Genomic DNA, 20318 nt, shown 5'->3' with positions numbered 1-20318 from the left:
TTAGGTCACCGGCAGCTGCTCCGCGCGCCGCCGCCGCCGCCGCAGCCGCTCGTCGCGGGGGCCGTGTCTGGGGCGGTGGCCGGGGCCGGCGGCACGAGCTACCCGGAGGGCGAGGCTGGCGGCGGCGACGCCGCCGCCGGCGGAAGCGGGAACGCGGTGTGGGACGCGGCGTGAACAGCGTCTCTTCACACCTCGGGCTGTGAGTAGGCGGAAGCGGGAACGCGGTGTGGGACGCGTTGTGGCCGTCGCTGGCGAGGAGCGGAGGGGGCGGAGGGGGCGGAGGGAGCGGAGGGAGCGGAGGGAGCGGAGGGGGCGGAGGCGGCGGTGGCGGGAGCGGAGGGGGCGGCGGGAGCGGAGGGAGCGGCGGGGGCGGCGGCGGGAGAGGGGTGTGCGGTCCAGCGACGGCGCCTCAGCTCGGCCTCGTGTTGCTACCCACCCCGCGGCCAGAGGCGCAGCTGCGCCTTGCTGAGCCGTCCATCCGCCGAGATCCGCCGAGATCAGCCGAGATCAGCCCGAGATCAGGCGCAGCTCGCCTTGCTGAGCGGCGTCGGACCGGCCGGCTCCTGGCCTCTGCCGGAAGGGGCGAGGCTGCTCTCGCCGGGCGCCATGCCTGTGAAGAGCGTCTCTTCACACCTCGGGCTGTGAATAGGCGAGGCTGCTCTCGCCGGGCGCCATGCCTGTGAAGAGCGTCTCTTCACACCTCGGGCTGTGAATAGGCGAGGCTGCTCTCGCCGGACGCCATCGATCCGGGCCTGCAGCTGCCGGGCTGCGGGACGGGCTGTCCGCCGCCGCTCGAGCTGGCGCGGCGAGCGCTGCTCGGCCCCACCGCGCTCTCCCCGCTGCCGCTGCTCGCGTCGGCGACTCTCTTCCTGCTTGTGGTCGCGGCAGCGGGCAAGCCCGCACGCCTGATCGCTTCCCGTCCGTGTCACGCGTCCCGTCCGTGCAGGTGTGGCACTCCCTCCCCCGAGACTACTCCCGGATTACCCGAGCCTCCGCGAGATTATTTGAGATTGCGCGTCTCGTCCCGCGGGTGTGGCAGTTGCCGCTACCCTAACCCGAACCCGAACCCGAGCCCAAGCTCCAACCCCCCCCCCCCCCCCCTCCCCCAGGTGTGGCACTTGCTGCTCGTCCTGATGTCGCTCGCCACGGTCTGCGCCTCGTCGGCCAACGCGTGCGTCGCCGTCTTCTCCCTCCCCCCCGTCGCCATCATCGCCGCCCCGGTGGCGAGCCTGTGGGCCGCCGCCCTCGTCGCCGCGGCCGCCGTGCAGTGCCGCGTCGGCGGCAACCGGCTGCCCTTCCGCCGGCGCGCGCCCGACACTCTCGGCCGCCGAGGGTGTGCGCTCCCCACGACACTCCCCACCCGACGCGCCCGCGACGCGTCCACAGGCGCGGACCGCCGTCAAGCTCCGACCTCAGGCGGCTCAAGCACTTGTCGACGGCTCTAAAAGAAGAAGCACCGCGAGAGAACGAACGAGCTCTGATGACCTCAGGCGGCTCAAGCACTTGTCGACGGCTCTAAAAGAAGAAGCACCGCGAGAGAACGAACGAGCTCTGATGACCTCAGGCGGCTCATGCACTTGTCCGACGGCTCGCAGGGCGTGCTCGCGCCAGCGCCGAGTCGCTCTCGGGCAGCGTGCTCTCCTTCTTACTCGCCTGTTCCTCTTTTAGGCGTGCTCGCCGGCGCCGAGTCGCTCTCGGGCAGCGTGCGCACCGCCCTCGGCTGGAACGCGACGGGGCTGGTGGCGGTGGCGGTGCTGCTCCTCGCCCTCGCCCTCCCGGACGCGCACGCCACATTCTCGACGCCGCAGCGCGTGCTGCTGCCCCTGTCCCTCCTCCTCAACCAGGCGCTCATCTGCGTCGCGCTGCGCGCCCTCGCCGCGGCCGCCGGCACCACGGCGAAGGTGTGGGAGCTCGACGTCGCGCTGCTCGCCCACCCGCAAGGGGTGTGAGAAGGGATGCTTGGAGGGAGGGATCCGCCGTCGCCTCCGCCGTCGAGCTGAGGCGGGCTGATGCCGCCGCCGCAAGGCGGCACGCGGACGCTCCGCCGCCTCGTCGTCGCGCTGCCTCGGCCGCGGCGCCTCGCGAGACACGGGGAGTCGACTACGGTCGCGCACTATAGCGGGCGTCCATTAGTCCACGAAGGCACAGCTAATCAATGTAGTGGTCGTCATGTGGCTTTCTCGTCTTATGCTTGTCTTTACGGTTGTGTTGTGTCAAAAATAAAAAAGTCGTTTGATATCTCTGATATGTCGTCTGAACAATACAAACCGCGGTCAATCAATCTGTACTGTACGATTCTTTTTCGAGGACGAGGTCAACCCGTCATGCGGCAGGCCGCTTGCTCTGGCTCGCTGCCACCGCGGTGTGGGTCACCAAGGCATCTCCAGCGTGCGCCGCCATCTCCGCGCGGCGCGCCGGCCACGCCTCACCCAAGCAAAAGCAAAAGATCGCGCGCCGCCCGCGCCGCCCGCCTCGCCCGTCAATCAATATCAAACGACAACATTAAGTTTTTGAGAGCGCCTTCTGCTAAATTCACAGACCTTGTAATTGAGACGAGAATACCTCCTATGTTTCACACACGGACACGCCATTCGCGACCCGCTGCTTCTCTCCACCAGCAAGCGGCGCAAGCTGACCTGCAGACTGTGCGCAACAAGTTGTTGTATTTTTTACAACTGTAGACTGCAACTGACCTGCAGACTGCCGCAACAGTTGTAATTTTTCTACCAGAACGTGGGGACGCTCCCTCCAGCTGAGACCACGCCTCACATCGGTGGGGAATAAGTGTGACTTCTGTGAAGCAGTCTGAGTGTTAAACGGTGGCAGAGAGCAGTATCATTGTATAATGCATCGTACCTGGTCCCGCGGCTGAAGCATGGAGCTACACGCGGCACACGCATGTGCTGCACACAAGGGGACGAAGTCACGCTCCAGAGTCGCAGGTCGCGCTTGCCGAGTCGACGGGGAGTGCTAACGACACAATACCCCCCCCCCCCCACCGCCCGCCCCCACACCACCCCCAACCGCCCGACGACAGAGGCAACTTGTTTGCAGCGTGTCGTGCAAAGACGCCTGCGCTGGTTTTGCTTCCCAGGACCCTGCACATCACCGACACTCGCACGCGAACAGTCCACTACACGAACGGACGAGTGGCCAAATCGGCAGCGGAGGAGGCGCGCCATCAGGGGGAGACCCCACGAGGCCCGCGGCACGGGAAGCCTCAGGGGAGCCGCGCAGGGAGCGGGTCGAGGTGGGTGGTCGAATTGCACGATGCGCGACAACCCGCCGCGCTCGCTCGCTCGGCTCGAGGCCAGCGTCGCCATACAGGTGAGCGGCCACCTCCAGCACGGCTGCCAGGTCGGGCCGGTTGAGCAGCACCTGCGCTTCTGCGAGCAGAGGTTTGCCCGCTGCCGCGTCTTTGTGCACACGTGGTCTCACCTGACGCCGCCGACGCCGCACTGGAGTCCCACGCCGCGTGGGCCCGCCAACGTCTCCAGCGCGGCCTGCGTTGAGCGCGTGATGCGGACGCTTCGGCCGGCGGCGCTGGTGGTGGAGGAGCAGCGCGCCTGCTGCAGCGACGCTGACCGTGTCACACCCAACCATTCCCGCTTCGAGGCCAACCTGCCGCTCAACTGGGGGCCCGAGCGCCACTTTGGGTGGCGGCAGAATGTGCGCGCGCTGTGGAAGGCCAACGAGCTTCGCCGCGACTCTGGCGACGCCTTCGCGGCCGTCGTGCGGCTGCGGCCCGACGGCAAGGACTATCCCACTTTCCACAGCCGGCCGGAGGCGCGGGTGGCGCAGGAGCGGCTCGCGCTGTTTTGGGAGTGCGTAGCCCTCGCCGCCGACGTCGAGCAGAGGAGGCGAGGCGCCGGCCTTGGGATCGAGGACGGGCGGCTGGCGGAGCCGCTCGAGATGGACGGCCGGTTGCTGTCTTGCGACCCGAAGGGCGAGATCTAGCCGAGATATGGCCGAGATATGGCCGAGGTCTAGCCGAGATATGGCCGGACGACAGCATAGACGAAGCCGAGGCCTGTCCGAGATCCAGCCGAGGCTTGGACGAGATCTGGCCGAGAACTAGCCGAGATCTGGCCGAGATCTAGCCGAGATCTCCGAACCGCAGGCGGGCTGCAGTACTACCTGGCGGACGACAACTGCTTCTTCGGCTCGCCCGCCGTCATTGACCGCGTGCTCGACCAGCTGCACCTCAACTACTCGGCGACCTACGTGCGCTGCCTGACCATCCCCAATGGGCTGGCCAGCGGGAGGCCAGAGCGGATGCTCACGACGGCGGGCTTCATGGCGGGCGTGCACCGCACCCATCCCTGCACCGCCAGGACCGTGCAGCGTGTGGGCAGGATTAGACCTCTTGGAGGAGCTAGCCCCGTGGTGTAGTATCTCTATTTTGTTTATGCGTGTCTCCATTGAAGATCTCTCTCTCTACTCTCTCGTCTCTGTCTCTCTCTCCCTCTCTCCCTCTCTCTCTCCCTCTCTGTAACTTCTCTCTCTCTCATTCATGATTCTACTTTCTAACCGTTAGTCAGTCTTACACACCTCCTAGCATGGAGGACGGGCCCACACGCACACACACGCTGCACACGATTGGCTCGGTCGGGAGCCGACACGAGGCACGCTGTCACCAGCCGTAGCACTGGGTCCGAATCTACTGTCCAACATAGATGATAAAAACCGGACAAGGTCGAAAGGAGAAATAGCAAACACCATTTTAGGCGAGGGATAAAAAGAAAAAACTTTCGGCCGTGTCCCGGTCGGGCGAAGGAGGCGCCTCCCGCCCAGACAGAGTAGCACCGCGCGCCGCCCAGAGACGGTCACTTCTGCACCCCTCCCGAGCCCACAGCCCATCCCCCTACCCCGCTGTTCATCAGTTGAACCATGGCGCCGGTCGGGACATACGGCCCAGTGAGCAAGATGATCAACGGTGCGATCGCTAACAAGAAGGCAGGGAAGCTCAAGAACAACAAGGCCGTCCACAAATTCGCTAAAAAGATGTACGAAGCGGCTGGCTACTCATCGTCCGCGATCAAAAAGGCGAAGAAGAAGAAGAACGCGGGGCACATTTACCCGAAAGGAAAGGGCGGTCGCAACACGGCGTCAAACTACATGTGGCAGAATGCGCCGCACAACAAGGGACTTGGCAAGAAAACTGTCAGCAACACCGTCTTGCGCATTGCAGGCTGGCTTTCCGGGTCTTCGTGATCAGGAGGTGCAGAGAGCCCCCCGGGTGCGCGGCTGTGAGCGCGGCTGTGAGCGCGGCTGTGAGCGCGGCTGTGAGCGCGGACCGGAGCTGGGGAGCCGGGACTGCATTACTCACGCGATTGTATTTTTTTTGGAATACGCCACTTAGACTCGTAAAAATCGGCGCGCATCAACCGCATGGCGAGCCAGCCAGCCGGCCGCCCGATCGCGATGCGGGCATCTCCTTATTCGTCCTTTCGGCACGCACACCGCCCCTCAATTGTGAGTGTCGTGAGCGGGCCACGTTGAAGTTGGAGCTGCGGTCGGAGCTGTACGACTCAGCATCTCTGTGCGCTCTGGCCGACGTCGACGCACGCCGACCCCCCCCCCCCCCCCCTACCCCCCCTCTACACGCGCTGGTCCCGCCGCCCGGACGCGCTGGCCCCTGCCGCCCTCGTCCTCGCGAAATCTCCAAGTCATAGGGATCGAGCGCCACCTGCTCGTCGTCCGAATGCTCGCCAAGTTCCAGAGGGGAGGAGGCGGAGGCTACGGCGGCGGCGGAGGCTATCGTGGTGGCGGCGGCGGCGGCTACGGCGGCGGCGGCGGCGGCTACGGCGGCGGCGGCAAGTTCCAGAGGGGAGGAGGCGGAGGCTACGGCGGCGGCGGAGGCTATCGTGGCGGCGGCGGCGGCGGCTACGGCGGCGGCGGCGGCGGCTACGGCGGCGGCGGCGGCTACGCAAACGGCGGCGGCGGCGGCAATCGTGGCGTCGCGCATGATCCACGGTGCTCTCGGCATCCCACGCCCCAGGTGAGAGCCGACCCGACCGGGGCGGACCGCCCGCGTCGCGTGTGGCGTGACCTCCGCCCTGAACCCGCCCTCGCTGTGGGCGTCGACGGTCGAGTGTCGAGTGTTGTGTCCCGTCCGAAAAGTGTACCGTGGCGTACTGTCGTAGTGCGTAGACAAGCCGACCAGGGTAGGCTCCGCCCCACTGTGATTCGGACTGAGCGACGGCAGGACCCTTTGAAATCATGAATGGCGGCGTCCGGTGAGGCCCACACGGCCGGGGGTGGTAAGTGGGTGATAGGAGGGCCATAAACGACCATCACACCGGCCACCGGACCCCTCCACCCCCCCAAACACAGTCCAAACCGGCCCCGGCGGCCGGCGGGACGCACGCCGGCGCAGCACCATCAAGCTGCTGTACGGCCCCGGCATCGCCTCCCCAGAATTAGCTCTCAGTCAAGATATTGTGCACATGGGTGGTCTCTACAATATACTCACTGACACTGAACCTCCCAGAGCTCGTCCCGGTCCGTCACGGCCATCCTCGTCCTCCGCGGCGCCGGCTCCGGCCCCTCCGCCGCACTGTGATGAGCGTCGGCAGGACCCTTTGAAATCATAAATGGCGGCGTCTGGAGAGGCCCCCACGGCCGGGGGCGGTAAGTGGGTGATAGGAGGGTGATAAACGACCATCACACCGGCCACCGGACCACTCCACCCCCCCAAACACAGTCCAAACCGGCCCCGGCGGCCGCCGTGCAGGAGGCCGCCGGGGCGCACCAAACGGCCCTTCACGGCCGCCATACGGGCCACCACGGCCCGTCCCGGTGGCACGGGTGCCGCCGCGCACCCGCCCGACGCCCCCGGCCCGCCAGCTCCCGCTCTGGGGGGCTTCACCTCCGCCAGCGGGCCGAGCGTGCCGCCTTCTCGCCGCGCTGCGGCCGCACGCCCGAGAAGTGGCCGAAGGGCGACCTACGCGGCACTAAAATCACGACTAGAAGCGCCGCCCGCCAGCAGGCAGCTTGCCCGCCGCGCGCCGCGCGCCGCCGCAGCCCCCGGCCGGCGCTGGAAGGGCTATGCCGGCCGGTAGCCGCCGTCGCGCCGCCCGGCGGCCGCGTGGGCCGCAGCGTTTGGGGAGGCGGCGATTCGGGGGGCCCGTGCTTTGGGGGCATTTTGAGATGAATGACGGGGCTCCCTCCCAGGATTCTTGAATGTGGGCGGGGAGACGAAGAGGGTACGGGGGCCCTATGGGTGTTTCAAAAATTTTGGGGTAGGCACACGGGGGTTCCCCATTACACAATATTACCGCCAAGGGGGTGAACGCGGACGAGGAACGGTGGAGGGGTTCACGCACACGTCCGAAAAAAGAGGGTACAGACAATCAGAGGGCTAGTTCCTTTTCACTGTGGCACAGCTCGCGTTACAAAACCTTGATTTGGACCATTGCGCGAAAAAGGTACATCTCGGTGCCTTCCAGAGGCAGCTGCGACCCCGCCGAAGTGGACGGTAACGCACAGCAGGTGGCGCGGTGCGTTACCGTCCACTCCGCTGGGTCGCAGCTGCCTCTGCGCGTCCTGGGGATGTACCTTTGTCGCGCGCCGAAGGCGACTCGACGCCGCTGAGATCGGAGATCAAGCTCTGACAGGTCGCACGTCGCTCCTTTGACGCCGACGTGACTCACCCGTGCAGATCACATCAGGACACGGTCTCGACGCGCTCGGTACGACGCCTGCGACCCGTCTCGGGTCAGGTGGCACGACGCTCATCGCGCCTACCAGCGCTGCCGTGCAGGTTGCCACGACGAGGTCGAGCACGCTTCTATACGCTCGCCGAGCCTTCCTTTCCATCCCATTTGGCAGCCTGGGAACGGTGGCGGTCAGAGGCAAAGCATACGAGGGGTGGTGGAACCACATGTCACGGCTACTGCCGGCTCGACCCCACGATAGCCTCCGGAGGCTGACTTTGAGGCACAATCATCGGACGACGTCGGCGAGTTGAGTCGCGCTCGCGGTAGCCAGATGACCTCTCATACTAGTATCATCGGCCATGGCCGCAGGAAGCGCGGGGGAGGGCGCTGGGAGCAACACGGAGCTCCGTTGGACGTTTTCAAGATTAGCGTGTCAGAGTGAAATGGAACTAGCCACAAGTTATACAACAACTGTGGAGCACCGCGCATAAGGAAGCACCGATCGCTCCGAAGGATCCGAGCAACCCGATCGACATATGTACATGCGTACGACGACAGTACGGTACCACGCCAGTGCACGCCACAGCTTCGACTTCGAGCTTGGACCGCGCGCGCGGGGCGGAACCGGGGATGACACTGGTCAGTAACTCGAGCGTTCATTATGGCTTCACCCAATACGCTTGCGCGTCCACCGTCCCGGGCAGGAATCGGATCTCCGCCGTGATCCCATTCGACCTGCGGTACTCCTCGGCGGCGCGCCGCGCGAGGGGCAGCTTCCAGTCGTCAAAGAGCACGACGCCGCCAGGCGTGAGCCTCGGGTAGAGGTGCGCGAGGGCGTCGAGCGTCGCCGCGAACACGTCGACGTCGATGCGCAGCAGCGAGAGCGCGCGGATGGGGTTGCACGGCGGGGCGAGGGTGTCGTTGACGAAGCCGGGCAGGAGGCGCACGCCGGGTCCGAGGAGGCCGTGGCGCAGGAAGCGCTGCTGCACGGCCTCCGCCGAGTTGCGCCTGAACAGCGGGAACCTGCGCACCCAGTACTCGTCGGCCCTGCACGGGTTGCCGCGGCCGCCGCGGCCCTTCTCCTTGCACGCCACGTGCGCCGCGCTGCCCATGCCTTGGAAGGAGTCGACGAGCCACAGCTTTCGCGACCGCGCCTCGCCGCGCGCCGTCAGGATGCCTTGGAGGAAGAGTGAGATGCCGCCGCGGAAGACGCCGACTTCGGCCCAATCGCCAGGGACGCGCCGGTCGAGGAGACCTTCCGCGATCGGCTGCAGTGCGGTCAGGCGCGCCCATCCGTCCCACGCGAGCGTGCAGCGCGAGTCCTCCGGATCGCAGCCCACGTTGTCGCGCTGCCCGCGTTCGTTCGCGACGGGCTCCGCGAGGTCCTCGTGCACGCCGTTGGTCAGCACCGTCTTGAGGAGGCTCAGGTACAGGTGGACGGGCTCGCCCGTGGTCACGCTGGGGATGCGCCACGGCCGTTGGCTCTGGCTTGGCCAGCTCGGCGGCGCGTCGACGCGGGGGATCGGCCCGGTGCACGACAGCGACATCGTGATAGTATCGTGCACACAATCGCGGCCGTCCACCGTGCGCTCACCAGCGTCACGAGCGACACCCTTGCTTAAAGTCGCCTCCCTCCTGCGCGACACAGTCAGAGCGTTGTCTGTCTTGGCGCGCGGCAGTGCGTGAAGAGGTGTGATCATCAATCAAAGGTGTGAAGAGGTGGCGTGCCGGATGGAGTCCGGCCGCGGGTGACTAGGGAAGTTCGCTCAGGATGTGTGGCAGTCAGTTTGGCTGAGTGTCTTGTCTTGTGGTTCTGTGTGTCGCTCCTGTGTGACCGTCATCGCCCGTCTAGCGTCCACCCATACCGACAAACAAACATACCGCGTTGGTGTCCCAGTCGTTGGTCGGACTGTGTTTCGCCTTCCCATCAATCAATCAATCAAGAGGTGGGTCGTGTCGGTGTGAAGGGTAACCCACCAGGGTATCAGCCTATCCTCTAGGGGCCCAATGCGGGTCCTCTCAAGAGGGTATCAGGGTATAGCCCTGGGGTATGATCTGGGATACAATGATACTACACAAAGCTGAAGTGCCGAATCCTGTTTGCTCTTTTCTCAAAAGAAAAACAGTTCGATAAAAAAGAAAGCGAGCGGCCCACACTATACTCCGCCGACCCTCGATCACCAGAGACTGCCAAAGGATATCCACCTCGAGAACCTCGAGAACCAGAGACTGAGATGATCCTCTCCTCCGCCAGCATCCTCCTGCTCGGCCAGACCTGCGTCACCGACATCCGCGAGACGCCAACCTTCACCATCGGCCAACCGTCCGTGGCATGCATGAGCCGCCAGTCGCCAGCCTCGCCGGCGGAGAAGGCCTTCCTCGCGGTCCCTTCCGCCGAGTCGGCACGCGCGAGCCTCAAGCACATCACATCGAGGCCGCACGTCGCCGGCACGCCGGGCGACCACGCGATGGCCGAGTTTGTCCGCGACAGCATCCGTGCCGCCGGCATCCCAGCCGAGATTGACCCGCACCGAGTGCTCCTAAGTTACCCGCTCAACCGCTCGCTCGACCTCGTGGACGAGGAGGGCAAGGTGCTGCTGCGGGCGCCACTCTCCGAGGACATCCTCCCGGACGATCCGACGTCGGACACTTGGTGGCGCAACCACACCTTCAACGCGTACTCTCCTTCCGGCGAGGTGACGGCGCCGGTCGTGTACGCGAACTACGGCTTTCCGGAGGACTTTGACGCGCTGCAGGCGAGCGGCGTGAGCGTCGAGGGCGCCATCGTCCTGATGCGGTACGGCAAGTGCTTCCGCGGCCTCAAGGCGCGCAACGCGGAGGCTCGCGGCGCCGTCGCGGCCCTCATCTACTCGGATCCGGCCGAGGACGGCTTCGGGCAGGGCTCCGTCTACCCCGAGGGCCCTTGGCGCCCGCCGTCGTCGGTGCAGCGCGGCTCGATCCAGTTCATCTCCCTCTGCCCGGGCGACCCCTCCCGTGCGTACTTGCCCGCCGGTGCGTCGGAAGAGCTCTGCGGCTACACCCAGTCCGAGCTCATCCCGACCATCCCCGTCCTCCCCCTCTCGTACGGCCGACGCCGCGCCGGCACTATGGCTGTGGACGGCGCCTCTTCACGCCTGCAGCTGTGAGCAGGTACGCCGACGCCGCGCCGCTCCTCCGCTCGCTGGGCGGCCCCGAGGCGCCGGCACCCTTCCGCGGCGCGCTCAACCTCACCTACCGTCTCGGCCCGTCGGCCGGCGGCGTGCGTGCGCGTCTGGCGGTGCGGAACCGCTTCGAGAAGGGGCCGGTCTGGAACGTGATTGCGACGCTGCGCGGCACGCTGCCCGAGGCCGAGGACCAGCCCATCCTCCTCGGCAACCACCGCGACGCTTGGGTGTACGGCGCGGCGGACCCACATTCGGAGCCTTCTCGGAACCTTCTCGGAACCTCCTCGGAACCTTCTCGGAGCCTGGTAGGCGCAGCGGACCCAAACTCGGGCACGTCGCAGATGCTCGAGGTCGCCAGCGGGCTCGGCGCCGAAGCGATAACCTTCTCGGAACCTTCTCGGGACTTGCTCGCAGGTCGCCAAAGGGCTCGGCGCGCTGCTCAAGCGCGGCTGGCGGCCGCGCCGCTCGATCGTCCTCTGCTCGTGGAGCGGCGAGGAGTACGGCCTGCTCGGCTCCACCGCGTGGTGGGAGAAGCACGCGGACTCGCCCCTGCTGCGGCGCGCCGCCGCACGCGAAAGCGGCGGCCTTCCGCGCGCGACGGCGCACGTCCGCGACGCGTCCGCGACACGTCCCAGGCGCGCCGCCGCCTACCTCAACGTGGACACCGGCGTGAGCGGGACGCGGTTCCACGCGAGCGGCACCCCGTCGCTCGGGCGCGTGCTCGCAGAGGCGCTCGGCGCCGTCCCTGAGCCGGACAGCTCGGGGCGCAGCTTGGCGGAGGCGCACTGGTCGGAGGGGCGGCTAATGACGCTGTGAATAGCAGCTGTGAATAGCAGCTGTGAATAGGCGCACTGGTCGGAGGGTCGGCTAATGACGCTGTGAATAGCAGCTGTGAATAGCAGCTGTGAATAGGCGCACTGGTCGGACGGTCGGCTAATGACTCTGGGTTCCGGCTCGGACTACACGGCCGCGATCGACCACCTCGGCATGCCGTAGTCCCATACCTCCAGAGTACCGAATCCAGTGCGGGCGGGCCGGCCCGGGATGCGAGCCGTAGCACCTCTCGAATATCTCATCACACACACCTTTGCTCGGACTACACGGCCGCGATCGACCACCTGGGCGCATGGCCGTGCCTCGACGTGGCCTTCATGAGCACTGGCGTCCAACCACTGCTCGGCTGCTGCACTAGGCATCCCGTGCCTCGACATGGCTTTCTCTCCAGAGTCGGGAGCTCCGTACGGCGTCCACCACTCCACCGTTGACTCTCCTTCGAGAGGATGGGAGCGGAGACGAATCATCACGCATGGTCGTAGGCGTCTACCACTCCACCTTCGATTCCTTCGAGTGGATGGACTCCGAGGGCGACCCCGGCTTCGTGCGCCACGTCGCGATGGCGCGCCCCTGCGGCCTCCCCCCCCCCCCACCCCGCGCGCGTTCAGGGACGCGTCCACGACATGTCCTCGAGAACATGCCCCGCGTAGGCGCGCCTCTGGGGCCTCGTCGCGTTGCGGCTCGCCGGCGACGCGGACGCCGACGCGCCGCTCCCGCTCAACCTCACGCTGCAAGCCGAGGCGATCGGCGGCTACATCTCCGCCGCCCAGGCGAGGGCGAGATCGCACGAGATCGCACGAGATCGCACGAGATCGCACGAGATCGCACGAGACCGCACGAGATTTCCGCGCCGCACAGGCGAGGGCGGGCGGCCCCCGGGGCCCCGAGCTGCGACGAGATCGCACGAGGCTCGGCCGGACTTGTGATTGCTCAGTGGCGGCTGAGCTTGTCCCTCGCCCCCCTTCCGACCCAGGCGCACGCCCGCAACGTCTCCTCCTCCAACGCCTCGCGCGTCAACTTTGGGCCGCTCGAGGCGGCGCACGCGCGCTTCGCCGCGGCGGCGGGCAAGGTGCGCGCCGAGAGCCGCCAGCCCCCGCGGCGCCAGGGGGTGCCACCCGAGATCGTTCGGAGATCACTCCCCCTCCGGCTCGTCCGAGAATCAGCCGCGATCTGCGTTTGCGGGTGTCTCGGCGACGAGCAGCGCCGCGCATCCGAGATCACACCGCGAGGGCTCGCCCGAGACTCACCCCGAGACTCACCCGAGATTCGCCCGAGATTCGCCCGAGGCTTTAGGTTGGCGACGAGCAGCGCCGTGTCGCGAAGGGCGCGGCGCCGCCCGGCGCGGCCGCGGCGCTTAACGAGAGAAGCCGATCTCGCCCGCGAGTACTCGAGACCGCCCGACCGTGTAGGCGCGGCCGCTGGTTCGTCAATCTCCCACAATCTCCCACGATCTCCCGCGATCTCCCACGATCTCCCTGTAGGCGCGGCCGCGGCGCTCAACGAGAAGCTGGCATACGCGGAGCGCCGCTTCCTCTCTGCCTCCGGGCTGCCAACGCGCAAGTACTTCAGGCACGTGCTGCAGGTGATGCGGCTATAGCCCCCCCCGGCCCCGTCACACTTCCTCGCGTCACCTCCCGACACCTCCCGACGCGCTTGACCCCAGTTTCCTCCCCCGCCCCGCCTCCTCGGGCCGCCTCACCCTTGTGCCCCCCCCCCCCCCCTCCTTCTCATCTCCACACCTCCTTCTGCGCCTCCCGCGCTGCCAGGCGCCAGGCTTGTACACCGGCTACGCGCCAAAGACGCTGCCTGGAGTGTACGACGCCGTCTCCGCCGGCGACTGGGCGACGGCCGACGCGCAGGCGAGGTCGCACGGGATCGCACGGGATCGCACGAGATCGCACGAGATCGCGCGAGGGCAGTGGAGAGGACTCTGACGGCCGATGTGCAGGCGAGGGTTGCGGCGGAGCGTATCGACGCGGCGGCGAGCTTCCTCCTGGCGGAGTGAGCGGCTGGCGCGCTGCCGGAGGTGCTGAGCCGCGACGGGCAACGAGGTGGAGAGCGGAGCGACGCGCCGCGTTGGAATGGCTGGAGAGGGTGTTGCAGGGGGCCAGGCCCCAGCTCGCCTGTTCTACTTCTAGCGGAGATTTCTTGGACTTGGTCTGTGGCAAAACTAAGCATTTTCACGATCACGTGTACGGCTCTACTTTACTGAGTGCACGCTGCGCGACGCTCTCGCCTTCACATTCCACCACACACTTACTCACTTTCTTCTCGTCCGCGCATCGTCGCTACCGGTACCGCCCTGCCTCTCACCACACACCGAGACACCGTCGCACCACACCACGTGGAGAATCGTATAGTAAGAGCCGGTCGAGACCCGCCTAGGGCCACACCTCGACCTTCTTGGGCAGTCGCCCGAGATTTTTACAACCAAACTCCCTCGGGACTGGGCCACTGGCGCGCACTGGCACTAACTCAGGTTCACCACGGGAGCCGCCAAACGACTCCTGCAAGGACGGCGAAAAAGAATTCTCAGCCACAGCCTGCAGAACTTTATACCGGGTACCCTCCGATTTGAGTGCGGGGCGTACCCATTAATTATTAACATTCACTTCAAATGTCACACACGCCTACTAAGGTCCGGTTCACGCCGCCCCAAGGAAATTCACCGGGGCTCGCGCAGCGCATATGAACGAGGGTCTATTGGCTACTGCTGCGGCCGCACGTCGATGACGGTGAAGGTGGCGTCGTCGACGCGCAGCTTCTGCACGTCGCCGGTGGGCTCCAGGTATGTGAGCGGCGGGAACAGAAACTCCTGCTCCGCGGGGAAGGCGGAGAGGAAAGAGATGTCCGGGCCTCGCACCATAAAGTTCTTGGAGAGGACACGCAGCAGAAGCGAGTCTTCGGACGCCGAGTACAGCATCGCAACCTTGAGGGACGAGGTCGTTGACATCGGCGCGAGCTCGGTGCCGCCCTTGCCTCGCTGCAGAAAGTTGTCTTGCACCTTCATGCCCTTCATGCCGCGGTAGAGAGTGACCTCCTTGTTAGCCTCCGTTGACTTGCCAGCCACCGTTCGCAGCCTCTTGAGCCCTTCCGCAATGAAGGCCACCGTCACGGGGAACGGATGTGGTCGCTCGGCCTTGTAGCGGGCCTGGTCACGCAGGCCGTTGTTGATGGTGCTGAAGGCTGCGGTGGTGTAGAAGCGCAGGGCTGCAATGTGCGCCTCGGTCAACTTGGCCACCTGCGCCTTTGGGTCGGCGACGAAATCGGCGAGCCGCTTGCCGCGGCGGGTCGGTAGCACATTGCCATGCGCATCGCAGTCGCGCAATAGACCGCCCTGAAACGCCTTGTCGCTATCGCCCGCCACCTTCTCGAGCACGTACTCAAGGCACTCCTTGTCGACATCGGTCCCGTTGGCTGCAACCTCTGTGCGGATGGCCTGAAGACCACCGTTCATCTTCGCTCGCAAGTCGCCGTCGTCGACGCACATGTAGTGCTCCACGCCGAGCGCCGCTTGCTCGGGCCTGCCGAAGACGAGGTCCTTGGCCTCGAAGCGCGCGTCGCCATTCGTGTCGCGCAATGTGGAGAACACTCCGCCGAGCTCGTCAGCCACCTTGAACATCTCCCGGTGGAGGTCGCTCTTGGCGTTTGCACGCGCCGCCCTCGCCTTCTCCCTCTTGACTTTGGTCGCCGTGTCCCGTGCTTGCGCCAGCTCTGTGGCCAGGACCTCAACTTTGGCAAGCAGTGCCTCTCCCTTCTCAAGCGGCACGATCAGATCCTGCAGAGGGGCGGCGCTGTCTGTCGACTCGATTCGCTTCCGCTCCGTCTGCAGCCGTCCGGCCGTGGTGTAGTCGCCCTTCTTGGCTGCCGCCTCCTCCTGCTGGCGGAGCGACTGAAGCTGCCGCTCCTTTGTAGCCGTGGCCGAGTCGAGCTCACGCCGCAGGTGCTCTAGCTGCTTCCGCACCGATGCAACGTCACCGCTTGCAGTCGCGTAGCCGCTGTCCACAGCCCGCTTCAGGTTGGCACGTGCGCAGGCGAGACTGCGCTCGAGGTCGGTGATGCGCTCTGGCGCGGCCGCCTGCTCGCTGAGGTACTCGGCGGTCTTCTCACGGACGTACTCGTCGCAGTGGCGTTGGCGCCGCTCTGCATTGGGCCCCTGCCGCTCGAGCCATGCCGGGTACGTGTCCTCCCAGCAGCAGCAACTGACACAAAGCCCGTAGGGGCCCCACGGCTGGAACCAGCAGCATATGCAGCTATCCATGGCGAAGAAGTCATCGCATGGAAGCAACGGAATCAGAGGTAATGGCGTGCAGAATGTCGGTATGAGATAACATAGTTTTCCGAAAGCTTCTTCATCTGGAGACGTTGGTTCCCCAGCGCACTCGGGGCCGCAGGGCTCCCATTGCTTCACATAGTCCCTCCATGAGTCGCAACCGCACTCGATATCCCGCGCCGGCTTTGAGGCGCGGGCCTCCCGCTTCCAGGACGCCACGATATGGCGCGGAATTTCCAGGTTCGTCGGCGCCACAGGAGGAGCAGTCATTGCCGCCTCTCGTTTCGGCGAGAAGCCCCAGTCCTCTTGGCGTGCTCGTCTTATCGGACACCAATATCGGACACCGGGCAAGGAAGGGCGAAAACGCGCGCGGGTTATTTTGGTTGTTTCTCGCATTCATCCGTGCCGCTCGTTCGCCGTTGCGCACGGCCGCTGCGCTGATGCGCCTCGCGCTCACCCTCTTCGCCCCGAAAATTTCTTTTTTCGACATACATGCGGTCCCTCGACGTCGGCGGTGACCGCAAGGTTGTGGGCGCCTCCTGCAGACACAGCGACGACGCGCTGACCAGCAAAAGCCTCGATCTTCTTTGGCTGCCGCTGCTCCTCCTCGTCGCCGTGGCCCAACTGGCCTGCGGCTCCCCAGCCCCAGCTCCAGACGCTGCCGTCGGCGGTGATGGCGCGCTCCAGCCGCCACGCTCACGGCTCCCAGCGTCGACGGGAGGCGGGTCGGCGTGTTGAGCCGCGTCACGCCCTCGCCGTGCCCGAGCAGCCCTGGGAAGACTGCCTCACAGCCGCACGACGAGAGCCGCCCCTCGCCGTCGATGGAGATGCTGTGGAAGTCGCCTGCCGCCGCCCTCGCCGGCGGGTTGGACTCGCACAGCAGCGCAGCGAAGCACAGCCACCGCACGGCGGAGCCCTCGCCCTCTGGCTGCGCCGGCAGCTCGTAGCCGCGCTCTTGCGCCCACAAGCGGATGGCCTCCACCACAAGCGAGGCGTGGAAGAGCAGCGAGACGGCCGCGACGCGAGTGATGTCGGCGGGGCTGTGGCAGCGAGAGAGGGCGCGCGCGAGGAGCTCCGTGGGGAGGTCCAGGAGGCGGATGGGCGGCGGCGTGATTGGCGAGGGCGCGGCGGTGGCGGCGGAGGCAAGGCGGCGCGAGCGGCGGCGCGGCGGGGTGGACATCGCGAGAAAAAGAATTTAACAAGCTCGACAAACTCCGTCCAAGTGCAGTGCTCCAAGTGCTCCAAGTGCCGTCGCACAACACTGGGCACGGGACTGGCGCGCACTGGCGCTAACACAGGCACACCACTGGAGCCGCCTAAGCGACTCCTGAAGAAAAGAACCTCTCTCACAGAAAAAGAATCGCTCATCACTGAACGTGCTCCCCGTAATTGTTCCTCTACGGTATCTGCAGCCGCACAGCGAATCTCGCAGTGGCGATATAAAAGCAAAACCACCTGGCGCCGCAAAAAAGCGCCGCACGACGCGTGAGGGCACCATGTCAGGGGTCGGTGCGAGGGTGACAACGCGCTGGCCGCCGCAAGCTAACGCCACCTCCCCTCAGCACTTGCCCGGCTACCTGACACTGACCTCACGCTCTCGCTCGCTGCAGATCGACGGTAGAAGGGCGGGAGGGCCGCCTTGGCCCTACCACCGCCGGGCGACGAGCCACCGCCCCCTATCGCGGCGCACGCCTCCCCCTCTCTAGCGAAACCCTTCCCCGACGAACCCGCCTCGGCAGAACCCGGCCCTAGCGTGCTGCCCCGGCGGCACACACCAGCGGACCGGGAGGGGGAGGGGGGGGCGGGGGGGGGGGTCGAAGAGCGCCGTCAGCGCGCCTGCAGCAGCAGCAGCCTCGGTGAATGGCTCACTAGCAATGAAAGACTCTCATAAGTACTAGCAATGAAACAGTCATAGGGAACAGCGACCCGGCTTCCCCGGCTGACGAATCAGCCACCGCCGCGTCTAAGCCTAGTCCGCGCTTGGCGCCTGCTGGAGCAGCTCCTGTAGCTGGCGGTACACGGCGTCGGTTGTGCGCAGCTCCTTTGAGCGGACGGTGAGCTCGAGAGCGCGGCCTGCACGGATTGACGAACTGGTTAAGGAACGAGCTAACGACTACTCTTGACCGGTGGGCTCGGGCGCGCGGCCCTGCATCAGGCCGAGCTTCGCGTGAACGAGCACGGTATGTTCTGAGCCGGCGAGCTGCCCCGCCGAGATACACTCCATGCCGATGGTGTCCACCTGCTCACGATCGAGTATGGTCGTGAGGAGGAGGGGGGGAGGGGGAAGGGGGAGAGGTCGCCCAACGGCCGAGTGGGCCTGTTCGTCACCAGCACGGCCTGTGATTACGAGAAGGAGGGTGCTTCCGCTCCACTCCATGCCGATGGCGTTGCACCGCTGCGAGGTGCATCGCGCCGCCGACCAAGGTCGAGTACCTGCTCGCAAGCGCGCCGCGGGTAAACAGCCAAGCGCCGCACGTGTGCAGCGCCCGCCCGCGGGCAAGGAGAGGCCACTTTGGCGCGGCGGCGGCGGCGGCGGTCGTCACCACCGTCTTCCGCTCGGCGGCGTGCGCCGGCCACATGGCGCCGAACTGCTGCGTCGAGATCTTGTGTGGGCGCAGCAGGTCGCTCGGCTTGAGAGGCAGCTGGAAGGAGAGGATGTGCGAGGCGCCGCTCAGCGCCTCGGTGTACGAGACCTGGCCAAGCAAGTGCACCTCTGTCCCATACCTCTAGAGTACCGAATCCAGTGTGGGTTCAGTACCGTGGGTGGTGCGGTAGCAGACCTGGCCAAGCAAGTGCTGCTCGGCGGCGGCGGCGGCGGTGGCGCACGTGACGGACGCGCCGACCGACGTGGCACCGGCGGCGTGCAGCTCGGCAATGGAGCAGCGAGGCCCGCTCACCTTTGCCAGCAGTCCGGGACCGGTGATGCGGCCGGTGACGGCTTGCCTCGTGGGGTCCCCAGATGACCCGAGATTGTCCGAGATTGTCCGAGATTGTCCGAGAGTGTCCGAGAGTCCGGGACCCAGTGAGCTGTCCTGTGAGCTGCGACCTGTGCGTCCAGCAGTCCGGACCCATATCTCCCCATATCTCCCCTGTGAGCTGCGATCTGTGCGTCCAGCAGTCCGGGCCCAAATGATACGGCCGGTGGCAGTGTGTGGCCTCGTGTCGGCTCGCGAGCCAGTCGATCGCAGCGAGAGAGTGTGGGGTGTGCGCGTGCGGGCCCGTCCCCCACATGCTAGGGTGTGTGTCAGACTGACATGAAGGGTGGGTGTGCGCGTGCGTGCCCGTCCCCCACATGCAGGGTGTGTGTCAGACTGACTTGCTGTCTGGCCCCGCGCACCTGCCCGCTGGCGGGCGGCGCCGGAGGAGAGAGCGAGAGGCGCAGCGAGAGAGGAACGTCGAGCGCGACTGCGATCGAGCGCAGCGGAGCGCCGCTACTCCGCAGGCCGATTGCCTGGTCACAGGTGGAGGTGTGAAGAGGCGCTGCTCCGACGGGCGCCGCTACTCTGCCCGCCGGTCGCCAGCTCTGCGGCGGAGGCTCCGGCCGTCTTCGAGACGGAAAGCTGCAGCCGCGCATCCGATGTGAGAGGCACCTGGTCTCACAGAGCGAGGTGTGAAGAGACTGCTGCTCGCCATTCACAGCTGCCGCGCTTCCGATGTGAGAGGCGCCGGCGCCGAGGACGCGTCGGCCACGGGCGCGTCGGAGACTGGCACGCCTGCATGTACCACACCTCCAGAGTGGTCGAACCCAGTGTGGGTTCCGTCCCGTGGGTGGTGCGGTAGCCAAGGTGGGCGCCCGGCCCACGTGCTGAAGACGCCAACCTCGGGGCGGGAGGACGGCAGCGTGCGGTGTGTTCAGAGCACCGCGTGAGAGCACGGGGGGGAGGCGAATACAGTCATTACAGCGGAGCACGGCCGAATGCGGCTGAGTGCGTGTCCTCTCGAGCGCTGGCTGGGAGCGCAAGAATACGTGCGACTGTTCCGCGTCTGGGCTGGGCCGCCTCCAAAGACTCCGCCGCCGGTGGGCCGCATCGCGGCCGCGGCTTGCATCGCCCCCGGGGGAGGCTGCATCGCGCCGAGGGGCGGCGCGGCGGTCGGCGGCGGCGCGGCGGCGGGCGGCGCCGGGGGCGCCACGGGCCTACAGGACATGTCTCGGACATGTCACGGACGTGTCTTGGACATGTCGCCGTTGGGCGGCCCGCCGCGCGCCCGTCGAGGAGGGAGAGGAGGTCGTCGGAAGCGCTTGGCGGCGGCGGCGCCGGCGCGGCGGGCGGCGCGGCGGGCGGCGGCGGGGCGGCATCATCGAAGAGGCCGCCGAGCAAATCGACGGGCGCGGCCGCGGCGGGCGGCGGCGCGGCCGGCAGCGACTTCTTCTTCTTCTTCTTGTCG

General features: G+C 66.5%; 4 protein-coding genes across 4 annotated transcripts; 3 read left to right on the top strand and 1 right to left on the bottom strand.

Annotated features, from left to right (window-relative positions):
• Window positions 1–1119: 1119 nt before the first annotated feature.
• Window positions 1120–2220, top strand: EMIHUDRAFT_366366 (hypothetical protein; the record flags this gene model as incomplete). Its single annotated transcript, XM_005780478.1, has 4 exons — window positions 1120–1303; window positions 1387–1429; window positions 1578–1596; window positions 1669–2220. Coding segments are annotated over exons 1-4 (506 nt in total), but the record flags the coding sequence as incomplete, so codon positions are not given.
• Window positions 2221–8320: 6100 nt separating this feature from the next.
• On the bottom strand, window positions 8321–9208 carry EMIHUDRAFT_235189 (hypothetical protein; the record flags this gene model as incomplete). The annotated part of the gene is made up of 1 exon (XM_005780477.1): window positions 8321–9208. The coding sequence occupies one exon, from the start codon at window positions 9206–9208 to the stop codon at window positions 8321–8323; it is 888 nt and encodes a 295-aa protein (XP_005780534.1).
• A 625-nt stretch (window positions 9209–9833) lies between these two features.
• Window positions 9834–11276, top strand: EMIHUDRAFT_443039 (hypothetical protein; the record flags this gene model as incomplete). Its single annotated transcript, XM_005780476.1, has 4 exons — window positions 9834–10743; window positions 10812–11059; window positions 11135–11175; window positions 11240–11276. Coding segments are annotated over exons 1-4 (1173 nt in total), but the record flags the coding sequence as incomplete, so codon positions are not given.
• Window positions 11277–12131: 855 nt separating this feature from the next.
• Window positions 12132–13664, top strand: EMIHUDRAFT_235187 (hypothetical protein; the record flags this gene model as incomplete). The annotated part of the gene is made up of 6 exons (XM_005780475.1): window positions 12132–12212; window positions 12633–12728; window positions 12817–12841; window positions 13141–13241; window positions 13459–13523; window positions 13574–13664. 6 exons carry the CDS (start codon window positions 12132–12134, stop codon window positions 13662–13664), a joined length of 459 nt encoding a protein of 152 aa, XP_005780532.1.
• Between the last annotated feature and the right edge of the window lie 6654 nt (window positions 13665–20318).

Source organism: Emiliania huxleyi (assembly GCF_000372725.1).
Source record: "Emiliania huxleyi CCMP1516 chromosome Unknown EMIHUscaffold_214, whole genome shotgun sequence".
Lineage (NCBI taxonomy): Eukaryota > Haptophyta > Isochrysidales > Noelaerhabdaceae > Emiliania > Emiliania huxleyi.
Note: the sequence above shows the minus strand (reverse complement) of the source record. Positions and strands in the feature narration are given on the sequence as shown.